Raw genomic sequence first — 26,054 nt, 5'->3', positions numbered from 1 at the left:
GTAGTGCTGGTTGCATAAACCATGACAGCACACCCAAACTGAAATGGGCACATGATGCCACTGATATAAGGACAGGAGACAAGCTACATCCCAGCCATACTCTTGTATTTTCCATTCTTTAGATGCATCATTGGTTTTTATTATTATAGCATTTTTTTTTTTTTTTTTGTATATGTCGCCAACTGCTTTATTAACTTGGAGATAATTCAGTTTTAACTAATGTTTCAAACAGTTTGTTTCTTTTTTTACTAGAACAAAGTTTTTCATAATCTATGAATAGGATATGAGTATTTAGGCTGAATGCTTTTTGATTAGCTGTTTTATGGGAAAGACTGCACTTAAGATCACATTGAATTGGAGTGATTTTGTGTAGTGCAGTGTGTGAGAGATGTTTTTGTCATAAAAATTAAAGAATATATGGAAGGAAATTGAAACTGGAGAGTGAGTGTATATTAAATGATTCAAAAGCAAGTTCCAGTTAGGTGATGAGAATGAAGTAAATGTTAGTAGAGTGGACAATGGTAGGATAGAAAATGTCAGAATTAGTGTCGAACGTTTGGCAGTGGAAATATAGGAGAACAAAATGAACACAAAGAATCAGTGGGCTTGAATGTTATCCTTCACAGGAAAAGGGCAAAATTGAAAAGTTACAATCGTTAAGAGATTAGCAGGGCTGAAAAGAAGAAGAACATGGTCAGTAGTAAGAATTCAGACTATGCAAACAAACGAAGAAAACAATTTAAGGAGAAAATTATGCATGAAGACTCAATGATCACAGGGGTACTTAATGGGAATGTAACAAAAATTAATGATATTTGTCATGCCATCTGGATGCAAAGATAAGGCAAAAGAATTGTCTTGGTTGGCACTGGTGATCTGAGAGGTAAGAAGGTTGTGCAAAAAGAATGATGTAAGATTTATGAATATGTGGTCTGTTTGATGGAAAGAAGGATTTATATAATGCCGATGGACTACATCTAAATGGTTTTGGTGTTAGGTGTCTAAAGAGAGAGAGCTTTGTTCACCAAGCATGCTGAAACACAAACTCAGCAAAACTTAAGCAATTTGGGTATAAGCAGTTGAGTGCATGTGAAGTCGCCTATAAGGCGAGTGAATGTGAGAATGAGTACATGTAGAATCTAGTCTCTCAAGCAAAAATATTGAATAGAGTAGGCAATTCAGGAAAGTAAGGGTGATTGGAATCCTAAAGGGATGGTGCAGCTTCTATTAAGCAAGAGATTTGTAAGAAAAGGACGATGTGGAAGGAACCGTGTGCATAAGGATGATGTCCATTATGAAAATTATAAGCAGCAGGCTTATAATTTTCACAACTGTTTATACAGAAAGCAAAGTCTGAGTATGAAAAAAACTGGCACTGAGTACTAAAGCCAATCCACAAGAATTCTATCGACATGCTGCAAGTAAAAGATAGAATCAATATGAAAGAATAACTCTTCTAAATGAAGATGGCATGAGGGAAACAGATGCAGAAGAGGTTGTTCAACTAATGAGTGCCCATTTGGTTAAAAGCTATCAACCTGGTGTACATTGAGCTCAATGCTACCTCTTCACTGGATGAAGAAACTCAGGTATATGAGGGGGCGGTATTAGAGCTGTTACACAAACTGAATAAGAATTCAGCAATAGGGACTAATGAGATATCGGCATAGGTGCTAAAAGAGTGTTCAGCTGAACTGGCTATTCCTTTGACCAGGCTGTTTAATATGAGTCTCAGAATAGGGAAGATTCTGCAGCAGTAGAAAGAATGTATGGTAATTCCATTGCACAAGGGTGGTGCAAAGACTGATATATCCAACTATTGACCAATTAGTATCTCAGGAGTGGTGATGAAGATTGTGGAAAAATTAGTTAGGGCTTGCATTCAGAAATAGGTTGACAGTGAATCTCTACTTTGTAATGAGCAACATGGGTTGCTCATTACAACCCATGGAAGGTCATGTTTTAGCAACTTCCTCACATTCTATAAAGTTACCATTGAACTAGAAAAGGGGAATCAATATGCCATGATACTTTTGGATTTTGCTAAGGCTTTTGACAGAATACAGCATGATATATTGTTGCATAAATTGGAGAATATGGGTCTGGATTATAGAATATCCAGCATGGATAAGAGGATAGCTGACTGACAGATATCGTAAAGTTGTATATGGGGGATGCAAGTCTGCAAGATTTAAGGTATGATTTGAACAGGCGGGAATATGCCGACATTTTCCCATAAACTCTCTGGTCAACTTATTTGTACGAACCTTTCATAGTTTCTACATTCGGCTTTGAAATAATGCTGGATATAATATCCACTTGATTTTTATAAATTATGCATTGCCGAACTGAAGCCTTTTGGCTCTATTTTAGTAAATACTTTTACACAGCGACCAAGAGTTTGCTTACAAAAATACACCTCTCCGATGTTTTAAGTTACTTGGTATTGAAAGAGAGCTTTGGCTTTCTTAAGGTTTCTGTCTGGTCTCTGAGGAGAACCAACCAGTTTGAAACAGCTATTAGGCCAGTGCAATAACCTGTAAAAAAATGGACCAAATTAGAAAGTGAATGTACGGATGCCTGGGCAGCATGCGTGTTTTCTAAAGTGGTCCATGCTAGGGCGAATCGTAAATGCTGATGGGTATTCCAGTAAGCTCTCTGGTCAACTTATTTGTACAAAACTTTCATAGTTCTTCATTTGGCTTTGAAATAATTCTGGATCTAATATCCACTCTTGATTTTTATAAATTTTGCATTGCCGAACTGAAGCCTTTTGGCTCTTTATTTTAGTAAAGAAACTGTTGATGATAAATTGCAAGTGATCTTGAATAATGCACTGGAAGTTAAAAGCATACCCAGACAATGGAAAGAAACAATGATAACCATACAATAGCAGGTAGTATGGTCATCATTGATTGAAATCAGAACAAATATGCCAGAAAGAAAGAAATTAAAACTCACCAACATGCAGTAGAAGAATTTAACATACTTGGGAGCTGATGTTGATAGTGAATTTGAAATTTACAAGATATAACACAAAGACTAACAAAAGCAAATACTGCTTTCAGAATACTGAATAATATATTCAATATATTGAATTTATTATAAATAAAACCAAAACAAAGATCTTCAATAATAATGTCAGAACCATATTATATGGATCAGAGACATGGACATTGACAAACAGGAAGTAAATTAAATTATTTTAATTTATTATTTTGCATACGATGATGCAACAGCCATGAGCCCCTTTTATGGGGAGGTACAGCACCATCTCATTCCCCCCTCCCCCCATATCTTTATCCAGGCTCGGGACCGGCATAGCTGATAAATCAGGCCTATGGCTGGAGGGACCGGTTTTAAGTATTCCTGACTGTAATCCATGTGCATGTTCACAGAGCCAGTTTGCTTGATCTAGGGAGGGACAAAAAAATCTGAGTTTCCAAGTGTGAAAAAAAAAAACCCTAATTCATATGAGACTATAACTCACCTTTTGTCGAAAGAGACGAGGATAAAGGTTCCTCACTTCATGAAAGGGATTTAAACCGAGGTCTTTCCGACCAAACAGCTTCACTTATATTGAGTGAGCTATGGAGGCTCAGTAAATTAAATAATTTTCAAACGAAGTGTTTGTATAATATATTAAATGAAAGGTGCAGAATTAGTTGCAAAATATAGAGTTAAATGGAGATGATGGATCTCAGCCTTGTGTCACAGAACATGATGAGACTAGGTAGGTAGAAAAGAGGAAGGATGCACCATATGGACATCTCCATGGATATCTTCCAACTAAGTTCACTCCACCCAATTCAGAGTACTGACTTCACACACTAAGGTCACCTTTTAGCAAAATGAAATTCAAATAAACAGTGAATGCAAGAGAGGAGACAAAATAAAATGGTGCAGATATCTCTATACGTTGTACTGTTCAATCAATTTGGACTAGTTATTCATTAGCCGTTTTACCAAACTCATCTATATTTTTTTTGCTCACATTTAAAGAGAGAATCAAGTACTGATAAAGCAACAAAAGTTTCTGCAATTTATAAGCAGCTACTTTACCATTATTATTGTTGAGAATGTAAATATCCCTCTGAAATTTAAGCAGCATCATAACAACATCACTCATAAAAATAAATAGAGCAAAAAGTAGCTACTTCTAAATTGCAACCAACTTCTATTTTCCTTGTATACCCAGCTTTTTTAACATATGAAATGTTTTTAGTGAGATTAAAATATACAAATTGAATCCTTTCTTTTAGGCTTGCATGGTGATCCAAATGCATTTTTGGAAATTATGGAGACAACTACCGTGTTTGAATAAAAACTTTAGTTTACTATTACTAAAATTTTACAATTTGACGTTTCGACCTTTATGTCAAGGTCATCTTCTGGAGCGTACAAATATACACAAGAAACAAGCTATACTACAATCATACTGGTTCGTTAAAGACACTGACTAACCGCTACCACAATTGTTGGCCTGACCTCTGGTGAAAAAAAAAAAAAAAAATTATACATCAACGCTAGAGTCCTATTATTTGTGTTGTCTATTATATACATATATTAACATCATTCCAGCCAGTTTGAGTGGAATGGTTTCTAATACTAGCGGATTGGCTAAAGTCCTGACTTGTGCTGAATCTTTCATATTAGGTTGGCTGAATGTGTGCCATCCAGATCCTTGGAATTTTCATACCATCTTTATTGTTGATATTTGGGTGGTTTATCAGGATTTCGCAGGATTCTTTAAATTTTCTTTCGTACCATGTTTTTGTGCAGTGTAAGGAGCAGGTGCTTTTCCAGTTGATTTGGTGTAAGGTGTTAAGTGCATGGTCTGAGAGGCCTGCTTCACCATAATGGTTATATTTAATGTGTCTAATGTGTTCTTTCTTGCGTATAGGGATTGTCCGTCCTGTTTCACCAATGTACGGTAAGTTACAGGTGCAGCGGATGCAATAGACTCCAGGATGTGCTAATGGGAGGAGAGGATCCTTAGAGGAACTGAATATGGTTTTAAGTTTAGTGGGTGGTTTAAAGGTGGCATTGAGGTTATAATGTTGTAGGATTCTGTTGATTTTTTCTGATAACCCTTTAATGTATGGGATAGCTATGGTTTTACTGTAATCTAGATTCGTTTTTGTTGTGGTTTTATAGAGTATTTTATTGACAGTATTTTTGTTATAGCCATTGTTTATGAATGTGTCACTAATGATTTTTAATTCTTGTTTCAGGGCTTGCTGGTTAGAGCAAATAGTTATGGCTCTGTTTTTAAGGGTGTTTATGACTCCATATATTTGTGCTGGGTGGTGGTATGAATTCGCATGTATGTATTGGCCCGTGTGTGTCAGTTTTCGGTAGACCGTGAAGGATAGACTGCCTGAAGGAAGACGTGTAACTAGTGTGTCTAGGAACGGGAGTGAATTTTGGTTTTCGATTTCGATGGTAAATTGTATGCGTTCGTGTTGTTTGTTTAGGTGGCTGAGGAATGTGTTTAGCGTTTGTCGCCCGTGCGGCCAGATCGCGAACACGTCGTCAACGTATCTGAGCCAGATTGTCGGTCGAAGCGTGGCGGAATCAAGAGCCCTTTGCTCAAAGGTTTCCATGTAGAAGTTCGCGATTGGGGGGGATAATGGTGAGCCCATGGCTGTACCTTCCTTTTGTAGGTAGAATTTGTTTTGCCACACGAAGTAACCGGACTTTAGTACGTGGGAAAAGAGGGCCATAATGTCGGGCAGAAATTTGTTCTGTAGTAGGAGAATTGTGTCATTGATGGGGACATTAGTGAAAAGGGCAGAAACGTCAAAACTGACTAATAAGTCGTCTTTGTCGAGTGTTATGTTTTTGATTATGTTTATAAAGTGTTGTGTGTTTTTTATGTAGGAGGGAGAATGACCTACCAACTCCTTGAGTGTTGCCACTAATTTCTTGGCTAGGTGGTAATTGGGACTGTCTATTCCTTCCACTATTGGTCGAAGGGGCACATTTTGTTTGTGTATTTTCGGAAACCCATATATTCTGGGGGGCGGGCGTAGTGGGGTTTGAGTTTTTTAACTGTGTCTGGTGGCCAAGAAGTGACGGACTTCTGTTTTGTCCTTTATCCTCTTTGTTGGGTTATAATTTATAATTTTATATGTGTTGTTATCGGCTACTAGTTGGTTCATTTGTAGTATGTATGTTGACCTGTTCAAGGACAACATTGGCACTGCCTTTATCAGCTTTCGTTATTATTATGTTTTGTTTGGCTTTTAATGATTTAATTGCTGCTAATTCTGTTTTAGTCAGGTTGTTCTGTATGATTTTCTTGGTATTTAGGACATTACTGGTTTCTAGTCGTATTTTGTCTGCTATGTTGTTAGGTAGGGATCTGATGCCTCTTTCAATGTGGTAGATAAAATCTAATTCGTTTACCTTTTTAGGCACTATTGCGTAGTTCAGTCCTTTATTCAGCAGCGTGAGTTCGCCGTTGTTCAGGGTGTGGCTTGATAAGTTGATCACATGGTTCTTGCTTGTCAGTGGTTGGTCGCTCCTTGTCTCCCTTGTTTGTTGTTCTTTGTTGCTTCTCGGGGAGGAAGTCCTCTGATTGGCCGCCATATTTTGCCGTTGTTTCAACCTGTGGAATTTTTTCTTGAGTTTTTCTTTGTTCTTTTCCAGGGTATGCTTGGCCAAATTGTCAGTAATTCTTTCAAGTGTTTGTAGAATGTCTGGGTTAACATAGTTCGATAGTTCTGATTGTAATGTAGAAACTAGATTTTGTGTTGTAGCTAGGTTTCGGTGGGCTGTTTGAATCTGTTCTCTAAGCATTGGTGAAACAGGACGGACAATCCCTATACGCAAGAAAGAACACATTAGACACATTAAATATAACCATTATGGTGAAGCAGGCCTCTCAGACCATGCACTTAACACCTTACACCAAATCAACTGGAAAAGCACCTGCTCCTTACACCGCAAAAAACATGGTACGAAAGAAAATTTAAAGAATCCTGCGAAATCCTGATAAACCACCCAAATATCAACAATAAAGATGGTATGAAAATTCCAAGGATCTGGATGGCACACATTCAGCCAACCTAATATGAAAGATTCAGCACAAGTCAGGACTTTAGCCAATCCGCTAGTATTAGAAACCATTCCACTCAAACTGGCTGGAATGATGTTAATATATGTATATAATAGACAACACAAATAATAGGACTCTAGCGTTGATGTATAATTTTTTTTTTTTTTTTTTTTTCACCAGAGGTCAGGCCAACAATTGTGGTAGCGGTTAGTCAGTGTCTTTAACGAACCAGTATGATTGTAGTATAGCTTGTTTCTTGTGTATATTTGTACGCTCCAGAAGATGACCTTGACATAAAGGTCTAAACGTCAAATTGTAAAATTTTAGTAATAGTAAACGAAAGTTTTTATTCAAACACGGTAGTTGTCTCCATAATTTCCAAAAATGCATACAAATTGAATATTCAGATGATCAATTTATGTTACTCATATGCATAAAGAAGAAACAACTTACTTCTGGCCTAATAGATTTGAAAATTGGCAAATCCAATAGTGTCAGCTGGCTCTGTAGCAAAAAAAAAAAAAAAAAAAAATTAAAAAAAATTACTACCAGATGTTTTAATATTAATTTGTAATATTTACTCATTATGACTGAAAACAACAAAAAGAAATCTAAACACAGCGAACTCTGTATTATCTGAATGAATAGTGTGAAAATAGTATCTCTGGATAGCAGAATTTTCTACATAATAAAGGTTAGATTTAAGTACTTTACCATTAATCTCTTATTATTTGAGCCCTTAACAGATCAGCTGTAAAGGACTTGTGACTTAAAGTAAACTTTTACTTGGAATATCCTACATCAGAAATTGTGTTCAAATATTTTTTACATTTTACTTTAAACATTTTGAAAATAAAATGTTATTTATTTTGAATCTCTTATTTCTTTATGGCTAAAAATACCTGCCATCTTTTGTTGTTCAAATAAGATCAGTGAAATGGAACAAGGCGGGTTTCAATCCCCCCCCCCCCCCCACCATTTTACTGAAAATATTCTGGAAATTGTTGAAAAACTTGTTTTGAAATAACATTTAGGAAAATGAATATGATTTGAACAACTTTTTTTCCCCTTGTAAAAACAATTTTAGATAACCTTTTTTCACATTTATAAACAACCAATGATAGTGTGTTACATGCTTTTCGACTGTCTTTTTTTTTTTTATTTGTTTAGCTTTAAATATCACATTTATACAGTACTATTTCAATACCATAGCCTTCAACTTTTAGCTTAAAAATGCAACAGATGAATCTTCTGTAGGTTTCTCAGCTGAACAACATATTGGATACATATTAATTCAAAATTTTTGTTCATTTTGAAGTATTCTAATTACATTCTCACCTTCTGCACCAGTAATTTCATTAATTTCCTTACTGGTTTGAAATTTTTCATAGGGAGTATTTCACATTTCAGTATCCAAAATCTTCTGAACTATATCTTTGCAATTTGATTATTCCAACCACTAACTTCTTTCCTTTCTGGGCCTGGCATCAGCCATTTATGGGATAAGTGAAAGGCTGAAATTATTCTTATGTGACTGCCATCCATGAAAGGTCCACAGTATGCTAGCACCATTAATGAACTAAGGATTTTTTTTATTTTGTCTGTCTTTATCAATTTTATATATTCCTATTTATTTTTTACATAATCTGAAATACTGCTCTAGAGATCAAACACAGAATGTTTTCAAGACAGGCCTCCAATACACAGGGTAGTGGTCTAATGCCTAGTGACAAAATACAACTATCAATAAACACATACTCTCACAAACATTCATGTCCACAGAGAGAGAGAGAGAGATTCGAACCTGTAGCCCAGGGGCGAATGCTGGTCTTGAAATTCACGCTTGCTCTTGTCATCATTCAGGGAATGATGAGGTGTGATTGAAGTCTGATTAGTGGAATAATGAAATACTGATCATTTAACACTATGTACAGGTAACCCTCATATAACGCGGATGTTAGGTTTAAGTTCCGCAGAAATGCTGCATTATATAAATCGCGTTATGAGTCTCAGATCACATAGAAAAGTAGGGTTATGTTCCGAAATCGATTTTTTTTTTTTAAATTATATAAACAATGACATCCAACAAAAAAAATATTTTTATTTAATTCAGGTAATTCATGTAAGTTAAGAAAACATATAAACTATGAAACAAATACATAGTATAAAAATCATCTAACATGGTTGTAAATTCCATAAATTTTTGAAATGAATGCTGATCACCGTGTAACTCTAAAAGTAAGGAATAACTCAATGTTTTAATAGGATTTGCCATTGAATCTCCAAAGTTTTGTTAGTGTTTTCAAACTCTTTCAATTTCCTTCAACGATGTTTGTCTACAGTTCTGAAAGCTGTTCGACCTTGATTTGTTTAAAAATTTCTTGCACATTCTTCATTTCAATATGAATTTCAAATGTATCATGCTCTAAACTAAATAGTGATCAATTCCCATTTCAAATCCTCTGTAGAAACCAGTTAGAAAACATTGCTATCAACTATAACATAGTCAATGAGACTTTTTGTTTATTTCTTGCATCTTTTCTCCATGTGAATTTGTGCAAATTTTTATGTTGGAACATGGTGTAAGTAATAACTAATCAATGTCCTGTATAGCAATCCTGTAAGTATCTACCATTATTATTAGCACTGCACTTTTCTCCAAATTTTCTCAAAACGTATATGTCAGTAATCATTTCCTAATCTGCTGTTTAGATCTCAAAAAAGGACTAACTTTTCTTTTTCGCTGTGCGAGCTCCCTTCTGTAATGCCTCAAAAAATTCCTCCATTTCTTCATTCGTAGAACCTTCTGTGGGATCATACGCATCAATGTCTCATTATCCAATTTCCCATTCTGATATTTGCCCACATCAGTCTACTTGATACTGCCTTCCCGTTGAAGAATATTATCCTCATATTTAGTTCAATATTATGGCTATTCCCTGTTTTCCCTGTCTGAACATAACATTTTATGGATATTATTTCTGGGAAAAATCTAAAACCCGAAATATTATTTCGGGAAACAATACCCATAAAGTGTGACGTGAACTCTATCAACGTACACAGGCCCTACATAATCTCCGAGGCTTGGAAGCTACACAACATAAAATTGAGGTCACAACCCCGACCAATAGGCGATAACACAAACACTTCAAAAGCAGAAGCATCTACCTGACCTGACATAGCATCCACTTCCTCCATGTGTTCAGACGACGACCACGAATAGTCGAAACGGACCACACCCCATCAACCCCCCCCCCTCCAAAAATCAGTTGCTGTTTTCAACCCCTTCCACCCTTTCCCACCTCATAAATATATAAAAAATGCTCCGCCCATCCCTTATAATAATATATATGTATATATATGTTATTCTCCCACTTGCCAAAATCCCCCCCACACACACACACTCACTCACACAGTAGTTTGGACAACGCGAAAGAAGAAGAGCCACAACACCCAGAAAAAGGTATGTGCAAATTTCTTGTCCTCTATGCAACATATATTTACTGATAAATATACATCTACAATGCCCTAAGAATCCGTGAGAAAAGAGCCAATAGCAAACTGGGGCACTCCTAAGCAGAAGCAGGCAAATAGCGTAAATATAATAACATTTTATATTTGTTATTTAGAAAGATCACACCTATTTTGGTCTTCTTTGTTTCAGTCACACCTATTATGTTGATCTGCTACTTATCCAATTGTTTTGCTAATTCCATTTCTTTTCCATTGATGCTTCTTATGTTAATGGTACCAATCTTTAACTGTGTTGATGTTGATTTGGGATATGTTCTGAGATTTGTTCTAGCAGCTGACTTTTCACTGTTCTCCCTTATTCCCTAATGTAAACAAGTTTAACTTGGCGATGCCCCAGCCAGCATGAAATTCTGTCATGCTGTACCATCATTTTACATTGTGGTTTAAGCCAATAATACAATTTGGTCAGTTAAATCCAAAATTGCCAGCCCATCCTTGTTCATTGAGTATCAAGGTGTGCCTAACAGGGTACACCACGAGAAGGTGAGGATTGGTCATTAGCCAGAAGCCTTAGTCGGTTCTCCCACATTCCTTAAAAAGGCTGGTAGTGGTCTCGTCCCGGTTACAAAGCTTTGACCCCTTAACCACCCCATTATACAATAAAAGGAATAGAAATATAAAAATATATTCTATATATATTTTTATATATATACAATATATTTTGTATACTTGTATTTAAAATTAGAGCTATATTGTAAAGAAATACACGTTACTTGCTTTCTGTAGCACTGGCTCAGAGACACATCTACAAAACAGTTTTAATAGCAAGCCAATAAATTGTTCACCCACCCCTTTCATCAAAATCTGTGATTACTACTGAGATTTGACCATGTGCAAATCTAAGGTGTCGATTACAGCTTAAAATTATAACTGTGTTAAAAATGCCATACACTAAATTGAACCAATTTATATCTTATTGTGGAATACTGCAGCAGAACAAAATTTCAATCTTGATGTTTTTTTTAAACAATGACAAAATTCTGAGAAATTCCTGTTATCATTAAAACCAATCTGATTTTAAACAAAGAATTTAACTGTGCATTAGAAAATTAAAATTTTCATGAATGCAAAATCCACAATATACGGAAATGATTCAAATATTTATTTGCAAAAAAGTAAACATTTAAATCATAACTATTGTGCTATCAGCAACACATTTAAGACTACAGGATAATTAACATCATGACCACAGGTGCGTTTTATTAAACTTCTCCTGCTTATCAGTCAAATAATAAGTCATTCTAATTGGCATAATAAGAGTGATATGCATTGTTTAATTGATATGCAATGAAGTGTGATATGCATTGTTTAATTAATACAAAAACTGTTTAAAGTAGGAAATAAATTAGAAGTTTGGATGGTGACATGACTGCCATCCTGTTTATATGAGAAGAACAACATGAGATGTAGTGTGAAGACAATCCAATAAAAAAATCAATTTTTCTTAATAAGTTTAAATTCATATCAAAATCTAAAAAGTAAGCAATTTAAAAAACAAAACATTTGACTGAAAATTTTTCAGCACTCAAGCAGTTTTGTTTCTAATTGGCATAATAAGAGAGGCATGATTATATTTTCAACAGACACAAATAAGTCTGCATCAGTGACTGTTCTTCTAAGACTTTTTAAGACGCCATGATTCATATAAAAAGTAATGTGTTTGAAATGAAATACTGGCAAATACTTTTACCATATTAAAAAACCATAGTATTACATTCAACATCAAAAGCATGTACAAAACACAAAATTACATAGAAATTAAAACCAAATCATGCTAATAAAGTGAAGTATTGCAGTTATCAATTTGCCTTTAAACAGCCTACACACAAATGTATTACAACAATGATATCATGAACAGTGCACCTCTGGTGGCAAAACATAGAACTAGCTGGCTCCAAAATTTGTAATTTAGTTATATGAAGTACTTGGTTAATTAAGGTTTGGATAATATAGAGTTCACTGTATTCCACCTTTAGAACAAGACATAAGAAAGAATTTCTTTTTAATCATAATTTTCACATTATTTTCATACAAAAAACATTTTTCATTTATAGTGGCATTTAATTTTAGAATGGTGCTAGTCTTTCAGACACCTAGTTAAGATCTAGAATCTGTGTGGTTAGCCAAGTGGTTACGTGCTCCGCAACCATATACCCAGGAAAGGAGTGTCCTGCGTTCGATTCTTGTCGCTGATGTGAAGAGCAAAGGATTTTTCTCAGACATAGCCAAGTTAGCCGGTCTTGGGCATGGACTGCAGGGTTTTTCCTCCAGCAAAGCAAACCAGTCTTAAGAACACAACTCTTCACAGACAATTACACATGGTTGAGCATGAGGATAACGACCCCACCTCGTAGTGAGTTATGAAACTCAAAAATGGGAGGCCAAGACCCTACATGGTGTTAAGTCTTGAATGAAGAAGAAATTTATTGTTCTACATTTCATTCAGATTTAACAAGCATCAAAATTCTCAGAGAAATATTTGTATATTGGTAAGGGCGAAATTGATTGTAAAATAACGATAAAGTCCATGATTTAAAATTCTCCTTATGTATTATAATGTTAAGTGTCTTTGTAAATACAACTGAGGTTAAAAATAGGTGAAAACAATGTTAGTATACAAAAGTTTAGATCAAAGTTACAGACGAGATAAGCGGATTAAGAACATGTCTGGAGGCAGTCACGTATGCAAAGTCTAAAAAGGCATGCGGGAAGTTCCTGTGGACATGCAAAGAGGAGCAATGGCACGGAGTGCAGAAGAATTAGGTGCCAGGTAAAAACAATGACATAGTACGAAGAATATCACAGCAGTGAATATATAGAGCTTGGCAATGCCAACTCAAGGCTGTTTTCTCATCTTGTTCCTGTCGTTTCCAGAGAAGGAAGTCCGAGTGCGATCGAGAAGGACGATGTCCATAGGCAGCTATGCGGTCAGACAGAGATCCAGAGCGAGCATACGCCTCGGCACAGCAGTAAAATCAGTGTAGACCGAGATGATATGCAGAACCACGTGGACCGATCCCGGAAGTCCAGCTTCACCCACATCGAAGGAAGTGAATCCTGAACGTATCCGCTAGCCAGTCTTTTCTGAAAGCAGTAAACCGAAGAAAGAAACAACGAATCGTAAGAATACAACAGATGATCAAAAGAGAAAGCCAGAGAGATCCTAATGCCCTGGTAATGTAACAACTTTCAATCTTTTGTATATACAGGAATGTTAGATTGTAACGAAGATAGGAACTAATAAGTTATTGGACTTTCGAAGTATAATAGGACTTTAGAATCTGATCCACAAGTAGAATGTTGTAGTTTTGTGTATGAGGACTTGTGAAGTGTTGTGATTGAATATGTTGTTTTGTTATAGTCAGATAGTTCCTGAGACTAAGATTTTGTAAATGATTACCTTAGAATGTTAAAAAGTTAGAAGGAATTCATAATTTGTTTAGTAATAGATTTTGCTCCATGTTGAGAAAGATTAAGAATGCCCAGGTTACACCTGCATGATTGAATTAGTTTAGTTAAGTAATTATTGGTAGTTGTACCGTGTTTTTTTTTTTTTATGAATAAATCCTTTCTTGTCAACCTAATAACTTGCCTGATCTATGTTCTAAATGCACCACTCATAAAGTAGAACCTGTGTGAATCAAGATTTTGGGGATAGCCACGACTGCAGTAAAATCAAGACAAGTTTTTGATGAAATTTGGAATAGTAATTGTATCAATATTGAATATTGTGCCATTCTGAGTATTTTCTCCCAGACAACGAAGCTTCTCTAGTCTAATAATTTTGGATGGTGCAGTGTTAACAAATAGATTTTTCCAAGATTAGAGACGGGATTAATACCAGAAATTTAGCAAATGGATTGGCTCTAGCCTGAGCCAGTGTCTTAGTTTAAAGTGTGTTAGGTAGGGATAAAAAAAAGGGAGATACATTTATAGAGACCTACAGTTAGAGAAATAATAAGATTTGTATGAGTAAGGTAAATTGGTAAAGGGTATATAACAAATAAAGTAACTTTACAAAGGTGCAGCAGACAAAGATGTAATTGGAGATTTAGTAAGAACAAAATGTAGGTAAACACAGTAAAAATAAAAGTTAATCTCTGATCAGATTGGTAACAAATTACAAAATTTTTTGGCATGTAAAGACTATGGATTTATTTACACTTGTAAAATACATGTAAAATAAATAATTCATTTTGTAAAAAAATGTCCAGAACACAAAGATAATTATCATATATTAAATATGAATGCAAAAAAAATACTAAACCAAGCTTAAAAACTACATTTTTAAAAACCACATCTCATCAGAGGATATTATTATAAATGAGGTGGATAAGGATGACATCCTGACAGGAACAGAGATGGAAGGGTATGATGTATTTTGTGAAGATAGAAAGGGTAAAAAAAAGGAAGGTGGAGTGCTATTGAAGATAGAAAAAGGGTTATGTCCATACAAGGAGGAAATATTGGTAATGGTTTTGAGGCAGCATTATTATCTGAGACCTCCAGGGAGTCAATGACTCATCGAGTCATTGACTCCCTGGAGTATAAATCACCCAAACCAGCTATCATACCTTCCCTTAAATTCATTCACACTAGATGCACTAACTATCCACTTACTCACTCACTGCTCTGAGGGAGAAAAACCTAGCTCTTACCCTTTTCTTGACTGTGAACAAAATTAACTTCCATGAATGCTCCCACCCCCATGTTCTCTCCCCACCTTCCATATAATGAAAAATTTCATCCGTTGATATCCTATAACATCCGTTCAAAAGTTTATAGACCTCTACCATACAGCCGTCTTTCTTCTGTTAACCAGAATCTGCAATCCACGATACTCGCAATCTGTCCTCATAATCCAGATAAATCTTTGCAACTCTTCTTTGCATCCTTTCCACATCTTTTCCTTTCCACACTTCTTTATCTCCTTGGCACTAGGGAGACCAAATCTGTGCACAATAATCCAGCTGTGGTCTTATCAAAGCCTTATAAGAGGCAAAACGACTTCCTTATCCTTACATGTCAAGGTTCGCTTCAACATCACAATTATCCTCTGAATTGTATTTGCAACTTTTACTATGCAACCTTTAAACTTTAAATTCCTATCCACCAATATACTAAGACCCCTTTCCTTTTCAGTTTCTTGTAGCACAACCCCACTAATATAATACTTCATTGGATGTTGAGATAGACCTGGTAATGTGGAGGGTAGTGAACAGGAAATAAATAAGCAAATTAGCAAAGCAAATGGGAAAAGGGCAATTGTTATGGGTGATTTTAATTACAGCAGTATATAGACTGGGATGACGAGAGAGAGCAACCAGAAGCTTTTAAGAATAGTTCCTTGAGTTTTGGAGGGACCCTTTGTCACATACTACCTTAGGCAGTATGTGACAGAGGGCACACAAGGATTGAGGGTCTTGGATTTGATCATCTCATCAGACGATGTTATTATAAATAAGGTGTCAAATCTCTCTACAGTTGGTAAGAGTGACCATGAAATGATTACCTGGATGGTTGCTAACCACGTGAGGACTTCTGTGAGAAAAGAGTATATGCCGTAAGGCTGGTGATTATGAGAAACTCAGGAGATAGGTTGCAGCTGTAGCACAGAGATTGGAGTTGGGTGAAAAGGAGAAAACAATGCTGCTCGGGTAATATTCAAGAACTATCTAGTAGAAGCAGTCTAAATGTATTCCAAAAGTCAGAAGGTTAAATAAGGTAGGTGTAAAACAGATGAACAAAGAGTTTAAGTATGAAATACAGGGGAAAATGGCATTATGGAGGCAACATAAGGGGAGTAGTAATTCCATCAATTCCATGAGAAATATAATGAATGCTGGTTGGTAAGGGTAGCAAAAGTTCAGTATGGGCAGAAGTTAGCTAAGGGAGAAAAAAAAAGATTATGGCAGGATGGCACTGATGGAGAAAATGGTATAAGGACAACTACTGCAGAGGAATATAGTTGACATATTTAATGACCACTTCACAAAGGTCTTTTATCCTTATGAATGTGACATCATGGAGAGTTTAAAAGCAGTGGATGATGAGGAGGAGAGACTGACTGAACGAGCAAGAGGTATATGGCAAATTAAGCAAACTTGACGTTAATAAGGCTGTGGAACTTGATGACATATCACCACATGTTTCAAAGGAATATGCCAGGGAGTTGACATCTGCCTTGACATATTTGTTTAATATGAGTTGTACACTGGTTCAAGTTCAAATGGAATGGATGGTAAGCAAGATCGTACCACTTAATAAAGGAGGAGGCAGAACTCAGACATCAATTACAGGCCAATCTGTGTGTCAGGTATTGTGGTTAAAGTGTTGGAGCAGCTGGTGAGAATCAGTATCCAAAATTGAGTGCACAACAATGGTATTATCATCGATGGACAGCACAGATTTGCTAAAGGGAGGTAATGTTTTAGTAATCTACTTACTTTTTACAATAAGGTGACAGCAGCATTGGACATGGGAGATAGATACACAATAGTATACTGAGACTTTGCAGAGGCTTTTGGTAGATTACTGCACGATAAGTTAATGGTCAAACTAGGGTGGATGGAATTGGATATTAGATTTGTGCATTGGATTGGAGACTGGCTGTCTGATAGGTATCAACAAGTTGTGTATGGGGCAGCAATATTCCAGAAGAGGAAAGTCACTAATGGTGTGCTTCAGAGGTCTATTTTAGGGCCACTGTTGTATAACCTGCATGTTAATGATATTAGGGAAGATCTGAATGGGGATATTCAGTTGTTTGCAGATGATGAAAAGTTGGGATGAATTATGATAAGTAGAGCAGATGTTGTGGTCTTACAAGAAGACCCGAATAGACTGAGTGAATGGATATGAGAGTGGGGGATGCCAGTTCAATGTTGCAAATGTAAGGTTTTAAAATTTGGAAAATAAAGATGGGATGTAGAATTTACTCCTGGTGGGGATATATTATTGGAGATGCGGATAAGGATCTAAAATTTAGAGGACATTGACAAAATTGTGAGAACAACACACAATTCTTGTAGTAATGCAGAGGACACCAACTTGTAGAAGTAAGGAGACTGTGGTTCTATTGTATAAAGTTCTGATTAGATGACATACGGATGTAGAATTGTGCACAGATTTGATCAGCTAGCTTTCAAAAGGATGTAGAGATGTTGGAGAGGGTCCACAGGTGATTGACTAAAATAGTTTCAGATCTCTGGGATGTTGAATGCAAAGAAAGGTTGAGATGATTCAATTTGAAGAGTCTAGTACATAGGTTCCCAAAGTGGGAGGTACTGCCCCCCCCCAGTGGGTGCTGAAGCCTTCTGGGGGGGGGGGGACTATAGTGTGATCAGAAGCATTTGAGGGCGTTCAGGCAGTCGGTGGCTCTTTATAGAAGAAATTAATAATATAATATATATTTAAAAATTAATTATTTTCGTGATTTTGCGATTAGATAATCATTTAAAATTTAAATATTGCATTTTAATTCATCTTATGCCCGTCTTACATGGATGAATTTTTTTTTTATCAATTTTCTATTTCAATTATTTAATCATTTGCAAATTTACCATGTCAGATAGAAATAGATGTCAATTTTCAATGTCAATGGGAAAATAGAGCATGTATATATGTGTGTATAATAGGTTATGTTTATAGTAGCAAATATATTCGTTATATTTCATTTCAAAATATATATAAAACCACTTTTCTAATTGATTTGTACAAAAATAAACCAAATTTTATATAATTTAATATTACGAGTAAAACTAATAATAGCAAGAAAGAAATAAAATCATAAATTTTAGTTAGCATAGTTAGTACTAACTTATATTGCTAACTAGAGGGAAAAAACAAAGCAAATATTATTCGAAACTTATTATACCATTTTCTGTGGTTATGTTTTGTAGGTTTGTTATTTATATCTTGTGTAATTATTTTATTTATTAATTATTATTTATAATTATTTGGACAATGTCGTGGTTGGACGAACAAAATGCGCTTGCGTGCAAAATAAAAAATTGAACGTATCATACAGGATATTTTTTATATACTTAAAAAATTTATTAATTTTTTGCTATTGTAAAAATTGATCGTGCCATACAGGCTTTAGTCTATCCACACAGCAGACGAGTCTTAACTAGTAGTATGTCGGTCAACTATTACGTAGGTAATTCACTCAATTCAGCATGTTTTGACAGGAATGTGGATGCTTGCAGTGACTTGTTCAAAGCACGAGTACGATGGTAACGCAAACAAGTCAATGCATGCAAGTCGATTCTGGCTAGGTTTCAAATCTATAAATACCAGTGGTTTAGGAATAAGTTTCATTATTTTTTGTGTGCTTTGCCAACAATCATCAGTCTAAAGTGTGATAGATAAGTGGAGTCATACAAAGTGTAAATTAAATCTTTTATTTTGTGAATATTTTTGCAAATTTTATTACTTCAATATGTTTGAATATAAGAAGAAATGTCGACAGTACAGTATTGAGTATTTGAAATATGGTTTTATTCAGTCTCCTAGATTATTACCCATGTGCTTGATTTGCCAAAAAGTGTTTTCAAATGAAGCAATGAAGCCTTCCAGGCTACAAGAGCATTTGACTAAAATGCATGCTGATTTAGTATTTGATTCTGGTACTTGAAAATAAGACAAGATTTGTCCTATTTTCAAGTACTAGAAGAAAAATATTTTAAATGTCTAACTATACCAAAACTTTTTATGTCGTCCACCAAACAAGATAATGACGGATTACAAGCTTCTTATAATATTTCATTATTAATCGCAAAAGCGAGAAAACCATACACAATTGGTGAGGAATTAATCTTGCCGGCAGTAAAAGAAGTAATAAACACTGTGCTTCATAAGCTAGCGTCAGATATCATCAGGAAAATTCCTTTGAGCAATAATTCAGTGCAAAGAAGAATCGATGAAATGGCTGAAGACGTTGAAAAATCATTGTGCGATTATTTGAAGACATGCCAATTTTCCATTCAACTCGATGAATCAACTCTCCCAAATAATGAACCACTACTCTTATCATACGTACGATTCATAAAAGAAGAAAAAGTCTGTCAAGAAAATTATTATTTGCTAAAAACTTAGAAGCGGATACAAAGGGAGAATCTATGTTTAATATCATGAATAAGTTTTTTCAAGAGAAAGACATTCCTATTCGTAATATTTTGTCTGCTGCTACTGATGGTGCTCCAGCAATGACAGGGCGCCAAAAAAGTTTCATAGCGCATTTGAAACAAACAGTACCAAATGTACTCGCTATACATTGTGTTCTTCATCGTCAACATTTGGTTGCGAAAAATTTAAGTGAACGCCTGCACACGTTGCTCCATTACGTTATTAGAGTGGTCAACAAAATTAGAAGCAATTCAATTCATTGAGTGACAGATTGTTTAGCCAACTTTGTAGTGAAAACAACGAAGATTTCAATCGTTTGCTGCTTCACACAGAAGTTCGCTGGCTTTCAAAAGGTATTTGTCTGAATCAATTTTAGAATTTGTTTGATTCAGTACTAGTTCCTAGAAAACAGAGACGACGGATTGCAGGCCAACCTGATTACATCCAAAAATGACATCGCTTATTTGACAGACCTCTATAAAATATTTAATGAAGTCAATCTACAACTACAAGGTGATGAATTGAATTGAATTAAAACAAAAAATGTTATTGCCGCTTTTGTAGGGAAACTTCTTCTGTTCAACCGAAATATGGGCCGAGGAGAATATAGCCACTTTTCAAATTTATCAGCAGTGTCTCTCAAAAAGGAAGATTTACTTACATACTGCCAACACTTGAAGGTTCTCCATGCTGATTTCAATGAGCGAGTCAAGGATATTCTAAACATGAATATACCAAATTGGGTTCTAGATCCTTTCTCACATGTAAGCACAGCAGGATCATCAAATTTAGAAGTGGAACTCATAGAACTCACAACAAATGAAGAACTAAAAATAAAATTCAAAACTGGATACCAAGAGTTCTGGCTTCAAAAATCAATACCGACACTGTACCCTGGATTATGGGAAATAGTGCAGAAATTTTCAATTGCATTTCCATCTTCTTATTTGGCTGAGCACGGGTTTGGTGCTGTAGTGAATTTACTATCTAAGAAAAGGAACCGAATGCATATAACTGAGCGTGGTGATTTACGACTGTTTTTAACAAAAGTTGAACCCGACATTAACAAACTTTTAAAAATGCACCAGGCTGATCCTTCACATTAATTTGCTATTATTTCTTTGTATTTTTACTTTGTAAGTTCGAAATAAACCATCTAATACATTTGATGGTGTTTTAATTATTACAATAAGATTCTTACTAATGGGGTGCTTAAGGGTCAAAACTATATAACTGAGAGGAGACCTCCACATAGCCTTTAAAGGAATGCGAAGAACCGACCAGGGCTTCTGAACTAATGTCCAATCCTCACCTTCTTGTGGTGCACCCTGTTGGGTATCTACCTGGATACTGAATGAACGAGGATGGGCTGGCAATTTGGATTTTAGCCGACCTAATTATATATTTAGGTCGGCTGAAGGTTCTACTAAGGTAGAAGTGGAGGAATTTTTTGAGGCTTTAGAAAAAGCAACTGACACAATGCAAAGGGAAAAGTTGGTCCATGTTGGGGATCTAAATAGCAGGGTAGAAAATGATTGTGAGACATACAAAAATATTTGGGGAAAATTTGGAGAAAAGAGCAAAGCTAATAATAATCGCAAATATCTGTTGGATTTCTGCTCAGGACATGGACTAGTTATTACTAACACCATGTTCCAACATAAAAATGTGCACAAATTCACATGGAGAGAAGAGGCAAGGAATAAGAAAAGTCTCATTCACTATGTTATTGCTGATAGTGATGTTTTCTCCATGGCAGGACACCAGAGTGTACAGAGGATATGAAATTGGAAGCGATAACTATTTAGTCTCGAGCAGGATAAAATTGAATTTCATGTAAGAAAGTTTTAAAGCGAATAAAAGTTGAGCAGCTCTCAGATGTGAACTGTAGACTAAAATACACAAAGATTATTGAAAAAAAATGAAAGAGTTTGAGAACAGGAATCAAACCTTGGAGATTCAGTGGCAAACTCTGAAGAAAACGAATTGATTCTGCGAGAGGCATGTGGTGAGGTTGTCTGCAAGGATAAAAAAATCAGAACTCCCTGGTGGACACAGGAAGTTAAAGAAAAAAGCATATCAAAAGTTCCTGTCAAATAAGTCAGCTTGTGCTCTTAGAGAATACAGAGACAAATGCACGAATGCTAAACACTGTGTAAAACTAGCTAAACAAAAGTCATGGGAGGACTTTGGCAAGAATATAGAAAATAAATATCAAGAAGGTGACAAAATATTCTGGAGGCTGTTGAAGAAGCTTATGAATGGAGGAGAGAGTGTTGTAAAAGGAGTTAGAGATGATAAAGGTGACATGAAAACTGGAGAAAAAGATATCCTTGAAGTATGGAGTAATTACTTTGAAAAACTGCTAAACGAAACAAGCAGTGATGACAGCACAGTGGTAAAAAACACTGGCCAGGCAAGCAGTCAGGAATACATATCCATACTTGAAGTAGAAAAAGTCATCAAAGGCTTGAAATTTGGAAAGGCAGCAGGAGTAGATGATATTCGACCAGAAATGCGAAGTATGATGGTATAAGAATCTTACAGTGGCTGCACTGCATAGTTCAGAAAGCCTTGACAGAGGGACGAATTCCCGATGATTGGAGTAAAGCTCTCATAGTACCCATATATAAAAAGGGAAATAAAACTGAATGTGAGAATTACAGAGGTATTTCCCTACTGAGTGTTCCTGGCGAGATCTATGCAAGTATACTTGAGAAATGGTTGAGAAGAATTGTGGAAGAAAAGCTTGGTGAAGAACAAGCTGGATTCAGGCCAAATAGAGGCTATCAGGATCAGATCTTCACTTTACGACAAATAGTGGAGAAAGCATGGGAATATAACAAAGATCTGTATTTAAGTTTTGCCTATTTCGAAAAGGCATATGACAAGGTGCCAAGAGAGAAGCTATTCAATACACTACAGTTAAATGGTGTCAATGAGGCATTATATCAAGCGGTTAGAATTGAAGGAAGTACAGGAAGATGGTTTAATGTTAAATCTGGGGTGAGGCAAGGATGTACATTATCTCCTCTGTTATTCATTATCTATGGATCACATTATGAAGGAAAGTGGTATTACACATGATATCAAAATTGGAGATGTTAATGTCAGCTCTTTGCTTTATGTGGACGATGCTATACTTCTAAATAAATCTGCAACAAGTCTGCAAGATTCACTTACTAAATTGAATAACTGTTATAATAGATATGGTATGAAGGTCAGCAATAAAAAGACAAAGACAATGAAAATAGGCAGAATCATTGAAAATGTCAACTGTGTTGTGAATGGAGAACCTGTGGAACAAGTAAAACATTTCAGCTACTTAGTCACCATTTTTAGTGAAGATGGTAAATTGAATATAGAAATAGACAACAGAATCAGCAAAGCTGGTTTGGTGGGAAGTCAATTGAATAAATTCAAATGGAATAAGAGAGAAATTAGTCAGAACACTTAATTAGCTGTATACAAGACAGTGTTCAAACCAGTTTTAACATATGGATCTGAGAGCTGGGTCAGAAGTAAAACACTTGACCAAAGACTAGAGACCGCAGATATGAGTCCTGAGAAAGATTATAGGCGTGAACAGATGGCATCAATGGCAATATCGTATTAAAAATGCAAATATAAGGAAAGAACTTAACATCGTCAGCATTGAGGAATGCGTTAGCAGAGCTAATCTCAGGTGGTATGGTCACTTAAACAGAATGGGCAAAGAAAGAATAGCAAAAACAAGTGTTCTCTGCCAGGTTTGCAGCAAAACGACCCAGAGAAAGACCAAGTTATAGGTGGATTGATATGGTACAAAGTGCCTTAGACGATAGAAATATAAGATCTGATAATGTTGGAGTCTTGACAAGTAACAGACTGATTTGGAGGAAAATTGTAGATAGGAAGTTAGTAATGATGTAATTTTTTTTCATGTAGTACTATCATATTCTGTACACCCCTTGAGGGTACATGGCAGGAATTTGATGACGATTCTTACTAATGTAATGCAATCTCTTAATATGTATTCCGAATTTTTGTATTTAAACCATTGTATTTTTACTTTATAAGTTAGAAATTAACAATTTTGTAATATATTTAATGGTGTCTTAATTATTACAATAAGATTCTTACTAATGCAATGCAATCTCTTAATTGTATTCCACAATTTGATATTTAAACCACTGTATGAAACTGTGCATAATGTTATTCAAGCATACATTTTACAATCTTTACACATGGGCTACGTTTCACCAAAATCGATATAGCAATAACTGTGTTCAAGATGAAGCACATATTGTCCACTTCTTTTTAAAAATTTAATGGCATAAGCAGTTAATGTATCGTTAGTTGCTATTTACGTCAAAAATATCAAACGGCTTGAACACGGAAAACTGTTATAATGGGGGGTATTACAAAATTGATGTCTTGCAAAGTGGCCTGAAAAAGTTTGGGAACCTATGGTCTAGTAGATAGGAGGAAGAGGGGTGATATGATAGAAATGTTCAAGTTGGTAAGGGGTTGTTCTAGGATTAATGTTGAAGAGGTTTCTCCTAAAATGGTGGGAGATTGGGGGAGAACAAGGGGTCCTTCTGATTGGAGGACAGAAATGCTAATCACTTGGCCAACCAGGCTAGTTTGGAATGTGTTTACTATGTAATCTTGCCTTCCTGGAGTTAACATTTAATTAAGTTAAAGGCTAATAATAATTAGTTATTTAAAAGAATCTAATATTTTGAAATGTTTTAAGCTCTATTGCTTATGAGTGGAGTTGCATTAAAGCAAAACTTAAAATGTTAATAATGGAAGAACAAATTCTCACAGTAATTCGTTTTCAATTTTCTGGATATTTCATGCATTATACCTGACAAATGGGAATTTGATGTACAATATATAGCCTCTCCCTGTAAGTGAACTCCATCTCCCTATGGTATGGATGTTTTCAAACAGGGCTCTGACAAGGAAAGTATTGCTGCCTTATATGGTGTGACAATGTTTCGCTGTCAGGTTTGTGAATAGAGGGCTCCCGGTTCAGATAAGGTATTTGACTGAATAATTGTGGATAACTGTGTGTTTATGTGTAAGAATTGTGGTAGAAGTTGTGCAGTGTTTATAGTGTTTGGTCTTGTTTGAGTTTGTTTATAAAATCATTAAACTTAGAGCAGAGTATAACAAGCGAAAGAAAGATGGCAGCAGTTTTGTCTTTACAAAAGTTAAATCTTGATTTTAGTTGTTTCATGAAACGTGAGGTGTGCTATATGTATTTGTTAACTTATATCAATAAATTCTGGATTTTTAAGGCAATGCAAAGAGGGTGTGCGCAAAGTGCAATCTGAATGTGGACTTGATGGGCATCAGTGGTGTATCAGTAACTAAAGGTGATAGTTGTGAGAATGCAACAAGAAGGATGAGTGCTCATCTGACAGCAAAGAGAGAAAGACACTGTAAAAGAGCAGTGAATGAGTTATAAAAAAAAGTTTTGAAAAAGCAAATGAGCGATCTGCTGAACAAAATAATTGATGATAGTAACAATGATAAAAGCGATACAAATATGGCAAAAGTAGGGAAGTAGTAAATGTTGTGTACATGTGGTAAAAGGGTGTAGTAAGGAGAAAGATACAAAAGATGGTGAAATGTTAGAAAAACGAATGAGGAATGGTAAAGATGATAGCACAAAAGATATGAACACAAGTGAGGATATTAGAAAAGAATTGGTAAGGTTTAGGAAGGAATTAAGGCATGTGCAAAGTGAGATAGGACAAATAGAAAAGAGATTGGTAGTTGGAGGTATAAGAAGGAAAGTAGCAGGTGAATCAGAGATGAATGATTGCAGTGGAAATGGTGGAAAGTACATGTAGCGTAGTGCTATGGGGATTCTGTAGTGAAAGATGTGAAAAGGAGCATCAATAGGAAGAGTGACAAACTGTGGACCAGAGGGGTTGACTATGCTGTGGTAGGGTGCAACTCTAGCTCACCTCCACATGGTGTACCCTGGGTAATGCTGAAGAGCTAGAATGACTTGGCCATCCAGACTATCTTAGGATCTTCTGGATTAGTGTACAGGCATATGCAACCTGATAGATGGTTTGCATATACGAGCATATGCAAACAGTCTATCAGGTTACAATTACAGAAACTAGGACTCATCCTGTCAACCAGAAGTGTCCTAAGACTTGGTCCCTTGGAAAACTGCTCAGAGCCCACCAGCTGAATATAGAAAGTATCAGCATGGCTAAGAGTGAATATCTTACTAGACTTCTTAATGACAACAGAATTGACATTGCCATCATACAAGAAACTCATGCAATCAATGAATTGCAACTATGAGAAAGAGGCTTCA

At 35.6% G+C, this 26,054-nt stretch overlaps 1 protein-coding gene across 1 annotated transcript in view; it reads right to left on the bottom strand.

Annotated features, from left to right (window-relative positions):
* LOC150098332 (ras-specific guanine nucleotide-releasing factor RalGPS1-like) overlaps positions 1–26,054 on the bottom strand; it is a 321,760-nt gene that overhangs the window by 226,542 nt on the left and 69,164 nt on the right. The window contains exon 4 of the mRNA XM_090405650.1: positions 7,517–7,567. Coding sequence (XP_090261776.1) covers positions 7,517–7,567 — 51 coding nt within the window. The remainder of the gene's footprint in view (positions 1–7,516; positions 7,568–26,054) is intronic.

This window comes from Typopeltis vanoorti, chromosome 15 (genome assembly GCF_054136105.1).
Source record: "Typopeltis vanoorti isolate ZY-2024b chromosome 15, IOZ_Tvanoo_1.0, whole genome shotgun sequence".
NCBI lineage: Eukaryota > Metazoa > Arthropoda > Arachnida > Uropygi > Thelyphonidae > Typopeltis > Typopeltis vanoorti.
The sequence above is the reverse complement of the archived record's forward strand: the minus strand, read 5'-3'. Positions and strand labels throughout refer to the sequence as shown.